Below are 13,509 nucleotides of genomic sequence, written 5' to 3'. Positions count from 1 at the left end.
TGGAGGGATGCAGTTACGCTGAAATCTCACATCTGTGGATAAGTTTTTTTCCCGTGTGTTACATATCAGTGACTCTGGGGTATCTTCTAGAAGCTGAAGAGAAGTTTGAGTTATTTTAATGTCTTGAGCTGTAATTGTGCATTAGTGACTAGTATCACACATGGCATTTGCTGATAAAGTAAAATATATTAGAGCTGTAAGTTGAGGGAATAGCTTTCTCCTAAAGACCAGAGAAAAAAAGATAAGGGTTTTAACAAAAAGCAGCCAGATTTTGCCAGTGCATGTCGCTGGAGAACATCCAGTGATCTAACCTTGAGACTCTCTAGAGTAAGTGTGGTTGCAGATGGAGCTTCCAAGCTGGCTTTGTTCAGAATCTACTCCACCACCACCTTTTGACTCAGTTTACATATCAAATACAACTTGGATGGTGATTTAGTATTTTGTATGAAGGGGGGAATTTTGAGCAACCTGACAGATAATAGTTTTAACCTTAGCTACAAGGCAAACTTGAAGGGTTTGACATACTTACTTAGAAGGTGTTTGTGTTTTTGTTTTTTTGTAACTTGTCATCTTAGTTATAATGCTATTTATTAATAAAATGAGCGTGTATTATCACTTTGTGAAACCTCTATTCTTTCCCCCCACAGTTTTGGTGCTTTCATTTGAGAAACACCAGCTGGCAGTAGCCGTGCTTTATAACCTACTAACCTCAGGCCCATTTACTTTGGAGGACGACATTGTGTCTGTGACTGAGCAACCCCTAAGTTTAATATAACCGTTAACCTCTTCGAGTAATTATTTTCTTTTAATAAAAAGTTTTGGAGATTAAAATAGAAACCACAGATGTTTTCAGCCATAGTGAAGGGGGTATACCAGTTTTAAAGGATTAGAAGGAAATGGCTCTCTACCTGTGTGATGACCTTTTGTTACTGAAAGTATATAGCTTGTGCTAATTTTTGTAATGTTTAAATTGTGAGATAATTCTTCAATATCATATTGTATTTGTTTGGAACATCAGCATCCTACTATTAATCAGAATCACCTAACTGTGAACATAGTAGATAAACGTATTTTTCCCTAAAAACTGTCTCTTTGGTGTGGATACTCCATAGCAGAATATCTTTATCTTTTCTATTGATTAAAACATAATTTAAAAATACTAATTCAGAGTATTTGAAAAAATAAAGAAGTTAAGCCAGGATAGGTAATCAGGTTTGGATTATTTTTCTTCTAAAAATAAATCTCAACTGAGACAGAAATGTTGAAAGTTACTATCATATGTGTTTGCTCACTTTTACTCCATAAGATTTTCATATCATGTAATTCCATCTATGGATCTACTTTTTTTCATCTCTTTCACATGTTTGCCCATGAATTCTCTGTGTAGGTGTGGAAAATTAATTTCTTCCCAAATTCTGTTGAAAATCTGTTGAAGTTGACATATTGCTTTATGTATTGTGAGAGAATTAGAGCAACTAGCAAATCTTTTTGATGTTCAAACTACAAGAACATTCCCCCACTTGACTCTGCAGTTCCTGATCTTAAAGATGGCAAAGGAATGGAAACTGTAACCCTGCATGCTGTGTGGTTTGCATTGTTAACCCAAGTTTGCTTGTCTGTTTCCTAATTCAAACAGAGCGTCAGAAGCCATGATGCATGTAGTGTGTGTGTACTGCAGCTGGAGTGGGCCCCAGACCAGGTATTTATAGACACCACATTAAGCCTTCCACCCAGTCGTCGTCTGTGGTCTGAAAGTCTTTGTATCCACAGCAGTTCTAAAATTTAGCTTCTGTCATTCACCAGTTCACCTTGTTTAATCTGGTTACAACTAGCCTGTATGTATATATATATATATTTGTATGTTGGCATACATATGTATCTAAGCACAATTTACCAGTTAAAATTTTATCAGTTATTAGAAAGTCCACAGGGGGAAAAATCCCAGTGAAAACAGATGACCATTGTGAATATCAATCAAGAATATCAGCATCATAGCACTTTCTTGTTGAAGATAACCACGTTGTTAGGAATTTCATAAGTCCCTTTCTTTTGAAAAACTGGAAGTGTGTTTTTCACATTACTACACATAAGTCCCATCATTATTCAGGGGCAGCGTTTTCATCCTATTGAAGAAGAAATGGAAGCTTAGACCAGGTGACTTGGCCAGGGTCACAGAGTCAGTAACACAGGCAGGACTGAAGTTTAATCTTCTAACAAGAGCTAAAACTTGACTTTTCCCTCTCTCCCTAGCCTGACAGTTTTTCCACAGGAGGCACTCTGCTTCCATTTCCCTGTAGCATAAATATAATAAATGTCAGCCTGAGTATACTGACTGATTTATTAAAAGGAAGAAAGGCAGTCTTTTTAGACTGTCAACCTAGGAATGTATAGGGGTTTGCAGGCTGGTTGTAATTAGATACGTAGCATTTAATTACTTCTTTCTTTCATTTTCCTCATAAGGATGGGTTAAAACAGGCATTATTTATTATTAATGTCCATTGTCCTCATCCTCTTCTGCTGTCCTGTAGTACTGACCTCGTCCTCCCCTACATTTAGGACTTAGGCCAGTGAAACTTAACCATCTCAGCTACAGGAGGAGTATATGCTGCCTTCATAGTGAGTACGGAATGCATTGAGGTTGGTTCACCTTCGCCTCACCCAGTTATAACTGACATACCATTGCCAAAGGCCATTACCTTCGCCCACCTCTCCACTGCTGACATGGACATTTCACTACAGTGCATCTTTCTGTTCCCATTAACTGAAAATTGAACCTCTTTCAGAGTTAGCTGTCCAGATTGATAAATAAAACTATTTACAGTGTTTCCAGACTCTAATGAATATATTTTGCACTGAAAAGTACATGCTGTTCTTCTGTTTACCCTTAAACTATAAGAAAGATTGTTTCACAAGAAGTCAGTAACTTCCTGACAGTGTTTTATCTTTTCATGTTGTTAACCTAGGTTGGACTAGAACGATTTAGAGTCCCTTGAATCATAACTGCATTGCTTCATGACTTCTAAGGCACAGTTAACATGAAGCATTTGAGTGGCACCTGTCCTAACAATTTGTATTGTGATGTCATTTTTGTTACCAGCCTTTGACTTTTAATTAAAGATTGTGTAATAATTGCATGGAGGTCAATTTTTAGTTGGATGGATTAGTATCAGAAGGAGAGTTGGAACTGAAGTTTAATGACATCATGATGTTTGTGTAGAGGTGTGGGTATTTAATCCTTCCATCTTTTATGAATGGTCAGTAAGTTGCAGTGAATCTAAATTGTTATTGCCTATTGGAAAATTTATGAACTATATCCCTCCTCTCCTCCTATTTCCCTGCCCTTAAAGTAGGAAATGTTCTTTCCTAGTTATACTGTGTTAATTCGATAAAGTAACTGATACTCCTTTTCAGAGTTGGGTTGTTTGGTAAGATAATAATTGAGATTTAGTCTGTTTGATCTTTACCTTTATTTTTGTTCTGAGTCAAACTCACACCGTTTTTGAAATGTTCGGATAGAAATAGAATGTTTGCTTCTCTGTCTTCTAGATGTCCCTGAGTAGTATCACATTGTTATTTCTGAGACATAAATCCCAGACATACCTGGCTTTAGACTTCTCAGGGTCCACATTTGACACACTGCAGTGAGTTGGCAGGAGGATCTTCCTAGCACCGAAATCAGCAAGATTATATTGTGCGTTTAAGAATCACCTGCTTCAAAGAAAAAAAGAATCACCTGCGTAACTTACTGAATAAAGAGACTCCTAGGTTTATTCCTCAGAATAATGTCCTACAGTCTGCATGCTTAGCAAGCTTCCAGGTGGTTTGAGGGCAAGTGGTAGAGAGAACACACTTGGAGAAAGTATTCTGGAGTTCTGAACCCACTGAGAGTAAAGATACATAAATGTCCTTCAGTCTTGAGGACTAACTTAGCCATTCTGTGGTACCTAAATAAAAATTATTGAATTCCAGTATACATAGTTTATCAAGAACATGCCTACCTCTTATTCTGATGCTATGATATTGTCTCCCACAATGAGAATGGTTCATGTATAAAGTCTGTGAATATAAGACAGATCCAAGTTTAAGGACCTGATTTTATCTTGTTTAAATTTATATCTTCTGATAATTTTGTGGCCTTTGTAACCTGCTGATTAATCTTTTTTCCTTTCACTGTCGTCCTTTGTAGAGAAAAGCGGTAAAGAAACTACCTCACTGGGAATGTCATCATTACCAACTTCAGATGGATTTAACCATCAAGCCCATCCTCCAGGACTGAGTCCTGAGATTGGTAATCCTCCAAGTCGTGCTCACTCTGTCTCTGCTTCAGTCAGCCCTATCCAGTCCAGTGACCCAGACAGCATTGAACCTAAAGCTGTGAAGGCTTTGAAGGCTTCAGCTGAATTCCAGATAACCTCTGAGCAGAAAGAACATCTTCTTCCACAGGATCTTTCTGATTGTACTCCTTCAGCAGACAGTGCTCCAGCAAACCAGAGTCCAGCTATGCCTTTGCAGAATTCACTCGAAGAAGCCATTGTTGCAGATCATCTAGATAAATCTGCTGAAAGAAGCACCCAGGGCCTCAAATCTCATCTCCACACAAGACAGGAAGCCAATTTATCTGTCACAACTACTGGGATGCAAGACCCGCAGAGGCTCACAGGGGAGAAAGGTTGGCACCCAGATTATCAGGACCCAAGTCAGGTGAGTGGCCTTCAGCAGCACGAAGAACCAAGGAATGAACAGCAAGAGGTTATACAACAGAGTGCTTCACATGACCAAGACCATCTTTGTCACACAGGGGACCTTGAACTTCTTGGAGAAAGGCAACGAAGCAGTGCTGGTTTGGAAGCTGCAATGAAAGGAGACAGGCTACAGCAGAATGTGGACCTTCCGGGTACAGAGAAAGAGATTCTACCTTCAAGATGCCTTGGCTACTCAAATTCAGAAACACTTATGGAAGTAGATATTGTTGAACAGTCCCTAGTTGCTGTGCTGAATTCAGGAGGTCAGAATACCAATGTCAAGAACATTGGTGCATCTGATCTCATCTTAGATAATCCCTTGATGGAAGTAGAAACATCAAAATGTAACCCTTCCTCTGAAATTTCGAGTAATTCCATTTCTACTCAGGATTTACAGCTTCTAGAAAGTAATGTTGAAATGTCTGAAACAGGTAAAGAATGCGGGGATCGCCCTTCCTCTTTAATAAGTCTCTGTGGCAGTTGTCAGCCCTCTCTAGAGTCAACAGAGGAATCTTGCTCATCCATAACGGCAGCCTTGAAGGAACTTCATGAACTTTTGGTCATTAGTAGTAAACCAGCTTCAGAAAACACATCTGAAGAAGGTATCTGTCAGTCAGAGACAGTAATTGAGGGCCAAACAGGTATTAAGGACCTTTCTGAAAGATGGACCCAAAATGAGCATCTTAAGACAACCCAGAGTGAACAGTGTTCACAGGTCTCCTTTCATCAGGCCATATCTATATCAGTGAAGACAGAAGAATTAATAGACACTTCAGCTGACGCTGGAGTGGAAGATGTAGAAACTGTTGACTTGAGGGGTCCAGATGATGACCTATTAACTGATAAGGAAGGTGTCCCGAAGTCCAAGGAGTCAGTAAACGAGAGTAGTTCTGTTACTATAGCCTCAGCAGAAGCGTCTAATCAACTACATTGCACCTTAGGTGTAGAGATTTCACCCAGACTGTTAGCAGATGAGGAGGATACACTCAATCAGACTTCTGAGCAAACTGAGTCCTCATCACCCGCTTGCATCCTGGTTAGAGATTTGGGTCAGGGCACACAGAATCCAGTGACAGACAGGCCTGAGGCCAGGGAACATGTCTGTCCTGAAGCTGCAGGGTCACTTCTAGGATTTGAACCACCTACCAGCCATCCGTCACCAAGTCCCTCCTTTCTTGCACCATTAATTTTTCCTGCTGCAGACATTGACCGGATTCTCCGTGCCGGCTTTACTTTGCAGGAAGCTCTTGGGGCTTTGCATCGAGTTGGTGGAAATGCAGACCTTGCACTTCTTGTCTTGCTAGCAAAGAACATTGTAGTTCCTACGTAACCATGGAAAAGTGGGCTAGACCATACTCTCTTCCCTTTAAAAAAAGAAAAGCTGTATATCTACACACACATATACACACTCACCACATATACAGTATATGTAGAAACCTGCAAGCAGAATGTTGAGCCAGATTTTTTTTTTTAAAGATTTTTTTTCGGCCAAAGTAATTTATGATCTCTTGTCTGATGAATTTGTCTATCCTATTTGTTAAATTTTGGGCCTTTTTTAATGTATTGGCAGTATGTGCACACAGAAGCTTTTTATTATCATTAAGATGATGTATTCTGGAATAAAATTGATGGTTTTGTGTATAGCATACCCTTTTAGAATGAGAGTGAGTGCTTTAAAAAGCAGAAGCCATGAGAAAATCCCACCACCCATGCAGCTGAAAGCATGATGTGGCTGTGTCTGTGCTGTAGGCAAGGAAGGTATGGCTTATTGACTCATTTTTTGGTTTACAAACTTGATCACATGGTTTGATGTTTGGAATGCATTATGATTCATCGGTTGTAGCAGGAAATTGAAGAATAGTTGAAGAATATTTCGTGGAGTAGCATGTTTCCATTGGTGTGGTTAGGATTTGACATTTTAATGTGATGAGTTGGGAGGGCTTAAGACTTGGGCTGCTTTGTACATCACAGGCTACTGCATGGATTGCCAGATACCTTGGGTGGGATTTTGTGAGGGAATTAACATCAGAGTGTAACATGGTGCTACCCAGATTAAAAAAAGAAAGGAAAAACTGTAATTGCAATTGCCAATGTCGATGATGTTTCAACAACTGTTGTGAGTGAAATAATGGCCTAAACACTGGAATTTACTAGCAATTGGGTTTGGTAGCATCTCACTTATCACATCTCAACCCTTAATGACTCATGGTGAACTTATGTTCAGCTGATGGGTTGGTTGCCAGCAGTTTATTTCCTTTCCAAACTCATCTTCTTCTAGGAAGTTCTTCTAAAGCTCAGTTTGAGCTGTGTTCTGAGTGAAATATTCAAGTGTAATAACCTTGTCACTGGTTCATCTTGGTGCTTGGAATGGTCAGTCTATTTGGTGAGTGTCTTTCATGGCAGTGGAAATAACAATTGGAGTTTCTGACTCAAGTGGCCTTGGTAGAGTTTTCCATCCCTTTCTTTCCTCAGGAGTTTCTTTTTTTAAGCAAGATTCGTCATATTTGTGTTTACCATGTCAATATAGAGTGGGGCATAGTATATAGATGTATTTATTGTGGCCTTTTTTTATATGAGGACTAGCCCTTGGAAATCATTGTCCTGTGGGCCCCACTGTGCAATAATTCTACTGGGTAGATTTTAGATTTTTTTTTTTTTTTTCCTGGAAGATAAACTCTCTTGTATACCTAGCAGGAATCTGAAGTCCTGGTTTTATTGAAGAGAATTTTGAGAATGATAATTCCTGACTCCAGGTGATGATTTGCAATGTGTCTGAAACAGAAGCTTCAGAAGAGTGATTTGTGAACTTTTAATGTTAAGTGATTTTTGTCTGAAGTCTTACTCTCTTTGAGAGTTTGTTCTTTCTGTCAAAATTTACGTCATTGAGCACAATCAAAATGGAGGCTCATATCTCAGGAGTTTTTTAAATCTTAATTTGGGGGCACTTAGACTTTGCTCTTCTACCCTATTCCATCTTCTTTCTTTTTGCTGTGATGTTTGTATGTGTATTAGGAGCTGTGAGTGATATGATGGAAAGTCGCATAGATTCCTCGTGATTCTCTGAAGTTAGGAAATGGTTGACAGACAAGAGTTGTTGCTTACCGTATTCAGGGTGGCGCCCGAAACAAGTTAGCCAGATTGTCTTTACAGTGTTCTTTTAGACAATCCTGTGCTGTAGACCCTTTTGCCTGCCCTACGCCAAAGATATAAGATGCACTAGGAACCTGCTAATAGGATTTCTGTCAACCAGCTCTTAGAGCTGTGACTAATTAAGTAGTGGTGCTATGATTGAAGCAAAATTTAGTAGCCATGCAATGGGCCCCTGATTTGCTTTATGGGTATGATTGGGAATTTATTGTGAGCTTATAAATCTTTAGGGTTGCAAAGTGGGGTGAGTGTAGGATGGGAGGACTTATTGATGACAATAGACTCCTCCAAAAGGCCTTCTTTATAAAGATGGGCCTCTTAGTTTTCTGTACAAGCAGTTCCTCTGAACACTGCTCAGAGACTTAACCACTGAATTTTCACAATGTGGAGATTTGGGGGTCAATCCCAGGTGGGCTATAGAATATCAATCCAGAAAAGGTTTCATTACAATAGCTTTTATTGTATGTATATGTATATTTATTTCTAGGAGAAAATTCAATAGATAGGCCTATAGTTGTACACGTATTCTTATTAGGAATACTTTGGATGAGCTTAACCCACTTGCCAAATATCCCTGTCCTTTTTCATCATTTATTTTTCAACTTATAGTTGCTTTTGATTTTTTTTAAATCTTCCTGTCCATTGTTTGTGTGAAAGTAAAAATTGTTGACATTGTCAGGGTCTTGAATCATTTTTAAATTTAGCAGTTCTAAAACACGAAAGGAATTAAGGAACATGACGCTAGTGAACCTTCACTGTCAATTTTTATGCAAAGTGCAGAAATTAGAGATTAACTTCTCCAAGAATAAGATAAAATCATTGTGAACTCCTCTGATTGCCAGCAGAACTGGTGAGGCCAGCCATTACCAGTATTGGCTGCTTTATTGGATCGCTCTTTTGTCATCATCAGTAATGGACAGCCTTGTGAACAGTGCTTACCCCCAAGAGTGGTGTCTGTTTATTCACCAAAGAGAGGAGAAGATTTCCTTCCTTCAAGTTGGTTCCTATGTGTAAGATGTGTTTGATAACCAGTCAGCTATAGGCTCTAGATTTTGCCATTGTCACTGGTAAGAATTATTTCCACTTGTACCACTTTAGGCATCCAGACATCGTCTAATAGCCTTCATCCCACCGTTTGGGCTTTATCTATTATCACAAAGATTATCAGTTGCTTGGCAAAGGGAACTAGATAGATGGTAAGTGTGTGTGAAAACTGTTCTGCCTTGCAGCCTACATAACTTTCCAGAGCTCCTTGTCTCAATACATACTGAAGGGAGACACACACCGTGTATTTTTTCCCAAAGGGAAAAGATATATGAGACTTTGTGTTACCGATTTTATGATAACCAGTTGAGGTGGAATCTGCCTGTTTTTCCCTTAGCACAGCTTTTCTATCTCTAGCAAAAGCCATAAAACTTTGGGTTGGTTTATAACCATTTACTCATGTGTATATATACATGTGTGATAGATATCCTGCAGTTAATTTTACATAGATTAAAAAGTAAACATTTATTAATCTTCAGATAACAGTCTTAAGTTATGGTGAAGACTTTTATCCCACCATGTTTATAAAAAACAGCCTTGCAAGTCACTGGCCAGAAGAGTTGCAGTACATTCTGATTTCCATTTCCTATAGGTTTGTCACCTGCAGAAAGTGTAAGCAGGGCAATTGAACTGCTACATGTTTCCAACTTGCTATCACTGGTAGCATATCATAAGAGAAGCTAACTGGGTTATGCATTCTTTAGCACAAATACCAAAAAGGCAAATTTCTCCTTTGAATTTGGTGACTTAGTGTAGTCTGTGGCTGAACTAGAAACAAACACAGTTCTCAGAGAGTTCCCCTTCTGAGAAAATGAAAGTTACCTTTCACGTTAGGAGATCCATAAATTAAAATAGCTGCTTTCTTTCTGAAAGATTTAAACATGCCAATTTACAACAAGGTAAACTCAAAGCATGTCCTTGAGAACCAGAAATGTCAAATCATGGCTCAGGTCCCCCAGTAGTGATCCCTCGATGGAAGTTACTTGGGAGTTCATCGTATAAATCGTAGAACTTAAGGGAGGAACCTTTGATGTGCTTGATTTTCTCTTGTGCCTTAGTTTCTCCAAATAGCAGAGGCATCAAGTTCGAGTGGGGGATAAAAGTGGAAGTATCATTGGGGTGGGGAAGGGTAGAGAATGTCTGAAAATGGCCCTCCTGGAGATAGGCATGTATAGAATGTCCTAAAGGCTCACCTTTATTGTTGATTGAGAGTTATTCTGCACCAAATCATTTGATTTCCCCAGAAGGATTGGATTTCCATAGAAGGATTATGACATGGCTTTTTTGCATCAGGCATACAAAAAGCAAAAATGGTTTCTATGTGTTTATTATATTCTTTGTTGTGCTATCAGTATTACAGTGGTGAAAGCAGAAGTTCAAGAAATCTATTTGAACAATGAACTGTTACTCTCTCAGACTACAGTTTGAATCTTTGAATAAAAATTTGTTATTCACTCATGAAACATTAAGTGACTGGTGAGCACTGGGGATACAGCAGTACTGAAACAAACTGGAAACTGCCCTGTAAAGCTGTCAGTCTCGTCAAGAGACATGAAACAAATCTTAACTTCAAGTGCAAGATCTATTTTTGCCTATTAGCATCATTTATTTTAAAAGTCGTACTAGGATAATTTGGTTCAAATTCAGAGAAAATGGAAAAGCAGGCTCAAGATGGAATTAGAATCTGAGAACCTAAAACTGCTCTTAAAAATGTTTTTGAAAAAATGAGATTGGAGAAACCAACAAAAAATGTTCTAACATTTGGTAGAAACACTTGAAGAGATTAAGGACAGAATTCAATTTACACTGTTGGTGAGGGGGAACAGGCAGGATAGAAGTGCAAGTAAATGGAAGATGACCTAACATGCACCAGTGACAGTCAACTTATCCTTCCATCAGGACCTCCTTCCATGCAGGGTAGAAGTATGGACTGTGCTATGGCGTCCTTCCTACCGTCTTTGAGTCAGCTGCTCTGAAATACTAACCATCTGGGCCAACAAGACTTAGCAGAGAATTCTGGAAGATTTGCTGTTTTAAAGCAGTTGAGTGCAAAATGTGAAAATAGAACTCTAGAGCAGAGAATGTAGCAAGCAGTGGTTCTGAGACTGGATGAGGGGCAGAATTTATTTACAAGAAAATTCAGGCCTCTGCCAAATCTTTCTGCAGGACAGGTCCATCAAAAGGACATTCTTGAGCCCAATATTTAAAATGTCACCGTGTATGTGGTAATCCTGAGGATACAGGTAGAAGTTCTGAACCTTAACTACAGTGACTTCTGAAGTTTACAATTAGAAAATCCTTGCAGGTTTGTCAGTTACATATTGGTAATCTAGATCCTCTGGGGACTAAAATGTGAGAGGGTATAGCAGATAAGTTTTAGAGCACAGTCTTAGGGAATGAATTCTACAGAGAACATTGGTGCAGGGGTGTAGAAGATGGGATATTTCCCTAAAAAAAATTAAGGAGACTTGGGGTGGGGATGTGGAATATGAAATTAGAATAATTTTTACAGAATTATATTTCTCTTCATATGTACCATAAAGAGGTCTTCATTAGCTAACTTGGGAAAGAGGTGTGCTGGTAGATTTTTTTCCTGGAAAGATACATAACTAATAAACTATTTTACCAGGAGTTTGTTTCACATTCAGCCTTGAAGGATGCATCAGTGGCTTAAAGAAAGGTAGACCTCTCTAGTTTCCTATATACTCAGATCAATTCAGCATACTAACTGTTTGCTTTTTTTTTAACTGTGCACCTACAATGAACGTTGAATGCTCATTTTTATTCAAAATTTCATTTCCATGGCAAGTTGGGCTAATGGCCTTTGCACTCAAATAAGGTTTGTTTACCAGTTTTGTAGCCATATTTGGCAAATTTTAGCAAATAGAAACCCCTCTTTTCCCTCTTATTTGTTCTTGGAATTGTTCTTTTATCGCTTTCCTGATTTTTCTTTAAGCTTTGAGACTACTGCATCTTACAAGAACTAGGCTGATTGGCAAAATAGGCTTGCCAGTAGCTCTTTCACTCCCATAAGGCGTTGGTTTTGAGAGTTGGGAAACCTCTGAGAGCTTAAGGGAACCAAACTCAGGAACCCCACAGCTGGTTGCATTGTGCCAGTGGTTTGGGGGCTGGACACGACTTGTCTGCAGCTGAGTGAGCTAGATGCATTTGGGTTTGAGTCATTGTCACATACTGAAATGTAAGTCAGCCCTGAGTAATCAAAACACTTTTATTTTATTTTTCTTTTTTTATTAGGAACTTTCTGAAGAAAAAGTGATGTGTAAAACATTTGATATTTAAGACAATAAAGTTTTTATCGTAAGACTCTTGCTTGATTAGTTTCTTTTAAGTTGATATGGTTGGTTACTTTTGTCCTTGTCTCTGTCTCCCGGCCATTTAAATAATTTATGCCTAGGCACTGTTACTTGTGGCCATGATCCTAAACACCAGAAGAAGTGAGCCACTTCCAGATAAATCCTGCAGGTGGATGGCCATCTGCTGATGTGAAACGGACACTGCTCCCCAGTGATGCACAGCAATAGAGACAACATTGGTGACAGGGTTTTGTGGCTCAGACTAGTCTCTAGAGCTAGGATGCTCAGGTGTGAATTCTAACTTTGCCACTTACTAGCTGTGTGACTTTGGGTAACTTCCCTAACCTTTCTTAGTTTCCTCATCTATAAAATGGGGACTATTGGGGTTGTCATAGGGGTTCATGAGTAAGTTAGAAACACCCTTGGGTGTTAACTAATGTGGAATTACCATTTTTTGCATGAGTGTGTGCTGTGGGGCCCTTATTGAGAGGATTTCCAGTGTATATAGGCTTCCCTGATGGCTCGGCCAGTAAAGATGTGGGATGTGGGATGACACGGGAGACTTGGGTCAATCCCTGGGTCAGGAAGATCCCCTGGAGGAGGAAATGGCAACCCACTCCAGTATTCTTGCCCAGAAAATCCTGTGGACAGAGGAGCCTGGTGGGCTACAGTCCAAAGGGTCACAAAGAGTTTGACATGACTGAACGACTAAGCAGTAGCCAATGTACATGGATCAGCTGATATATACAGGGAGTAGTTTAGAGACATCCCCGCCTTGTTCTGTTATCTTTCCTTGACTATCAGAATGCTGAGAGCCAAAGCTACTTCTAGCTGGAGGTAAGAAGTACTTATTTTTCCATTGTTCAGATCTCAATCTGATAATCAGTTCATTTGAAATGAGGTTTCTAGTACTTGATACGAGTGGAGTAAGTTGTGAAACATTAGTTATTGGTGGAAAGAATTCTAGATCTTTGGTACAGAGAAAGGGGAATTCACTGCATCTGTATTTTAAGGCGGGGGGAGATTTACAAGCATCACAGAAGTGAATTGGGGGGTTTATGGCAGGGATCTACAGCTTGCAGGAGGAAAATAGAAGAAAAGGGTAGGATATACATTTAAAAATAGAAATACAGAGGAATGGGGGAAAAGTTCAAGAACATAGTTCTAGATTTTAAAATGCAAATTAAGCAGAACATACTTCCATCTTAAAGGGCTAAATTGTCAGCAGATATACTGCTTCCCTGTTCAAAACTATTAGTGTT

At 39.1% G+C, this 13,509-nt stretch overlaps 1 protein-coding gene across 3 annotated transcripts in view; it reads left to right on the top strand.

Moving 5' to 3' along the window:
• The window catches only part of DDI2 (DNA damage inducible 1 homolog 2), a 42,194-nt gene extending 29,937 nt beyond the window's left edge, over window positions 1–12,257 (top strand). Inside the window, exons 2-3 of one of the 3 annotated variants that reach the window (XM_043922963.1) lie at window positions 1,637–1,699; window positions 4,187–12,257. In XM_043922963.1, coding sequence (XP_043778898.1) covers window positions 4,219–6,072 — 1,854 coding nt within the window. In that variant the 5' untranslated portion in view covers window positions 1,637–1,699; window positions 4,187–4,218 and the 3' untranslated portion in view covers window positions 6,073–12,257. Of the gene's footprint in view, window positions 1–1,636; window positions 1,700–4,186 lie in introns of those variants that run through there. The other 2 variants (XM_043922962.1, XM_043922964.1) reach the window with 2 other exon arrangements.
• The last annotated feature ends 1,252 nt before the right edge of the window (window positions 12,258–13,509 follow it).

This window comes from Cervus elaphus, chromosome 14 (genome assembly GCF_910594005.1).
Source record: "Cervus elaphus chromosome 14, mCerEla1.1, whole genome shotgun sequence".
Taxonomy (NCBI): domain Eukaryota; kingdom Metazoa; phylum Chordata; class Mammalia; order Artiodactyla; family Cervidae; genus Cervus; species Cervus elaphus.
This window is presented reverse-complemented; position numbering and strand designations above follow the sequence as displayed.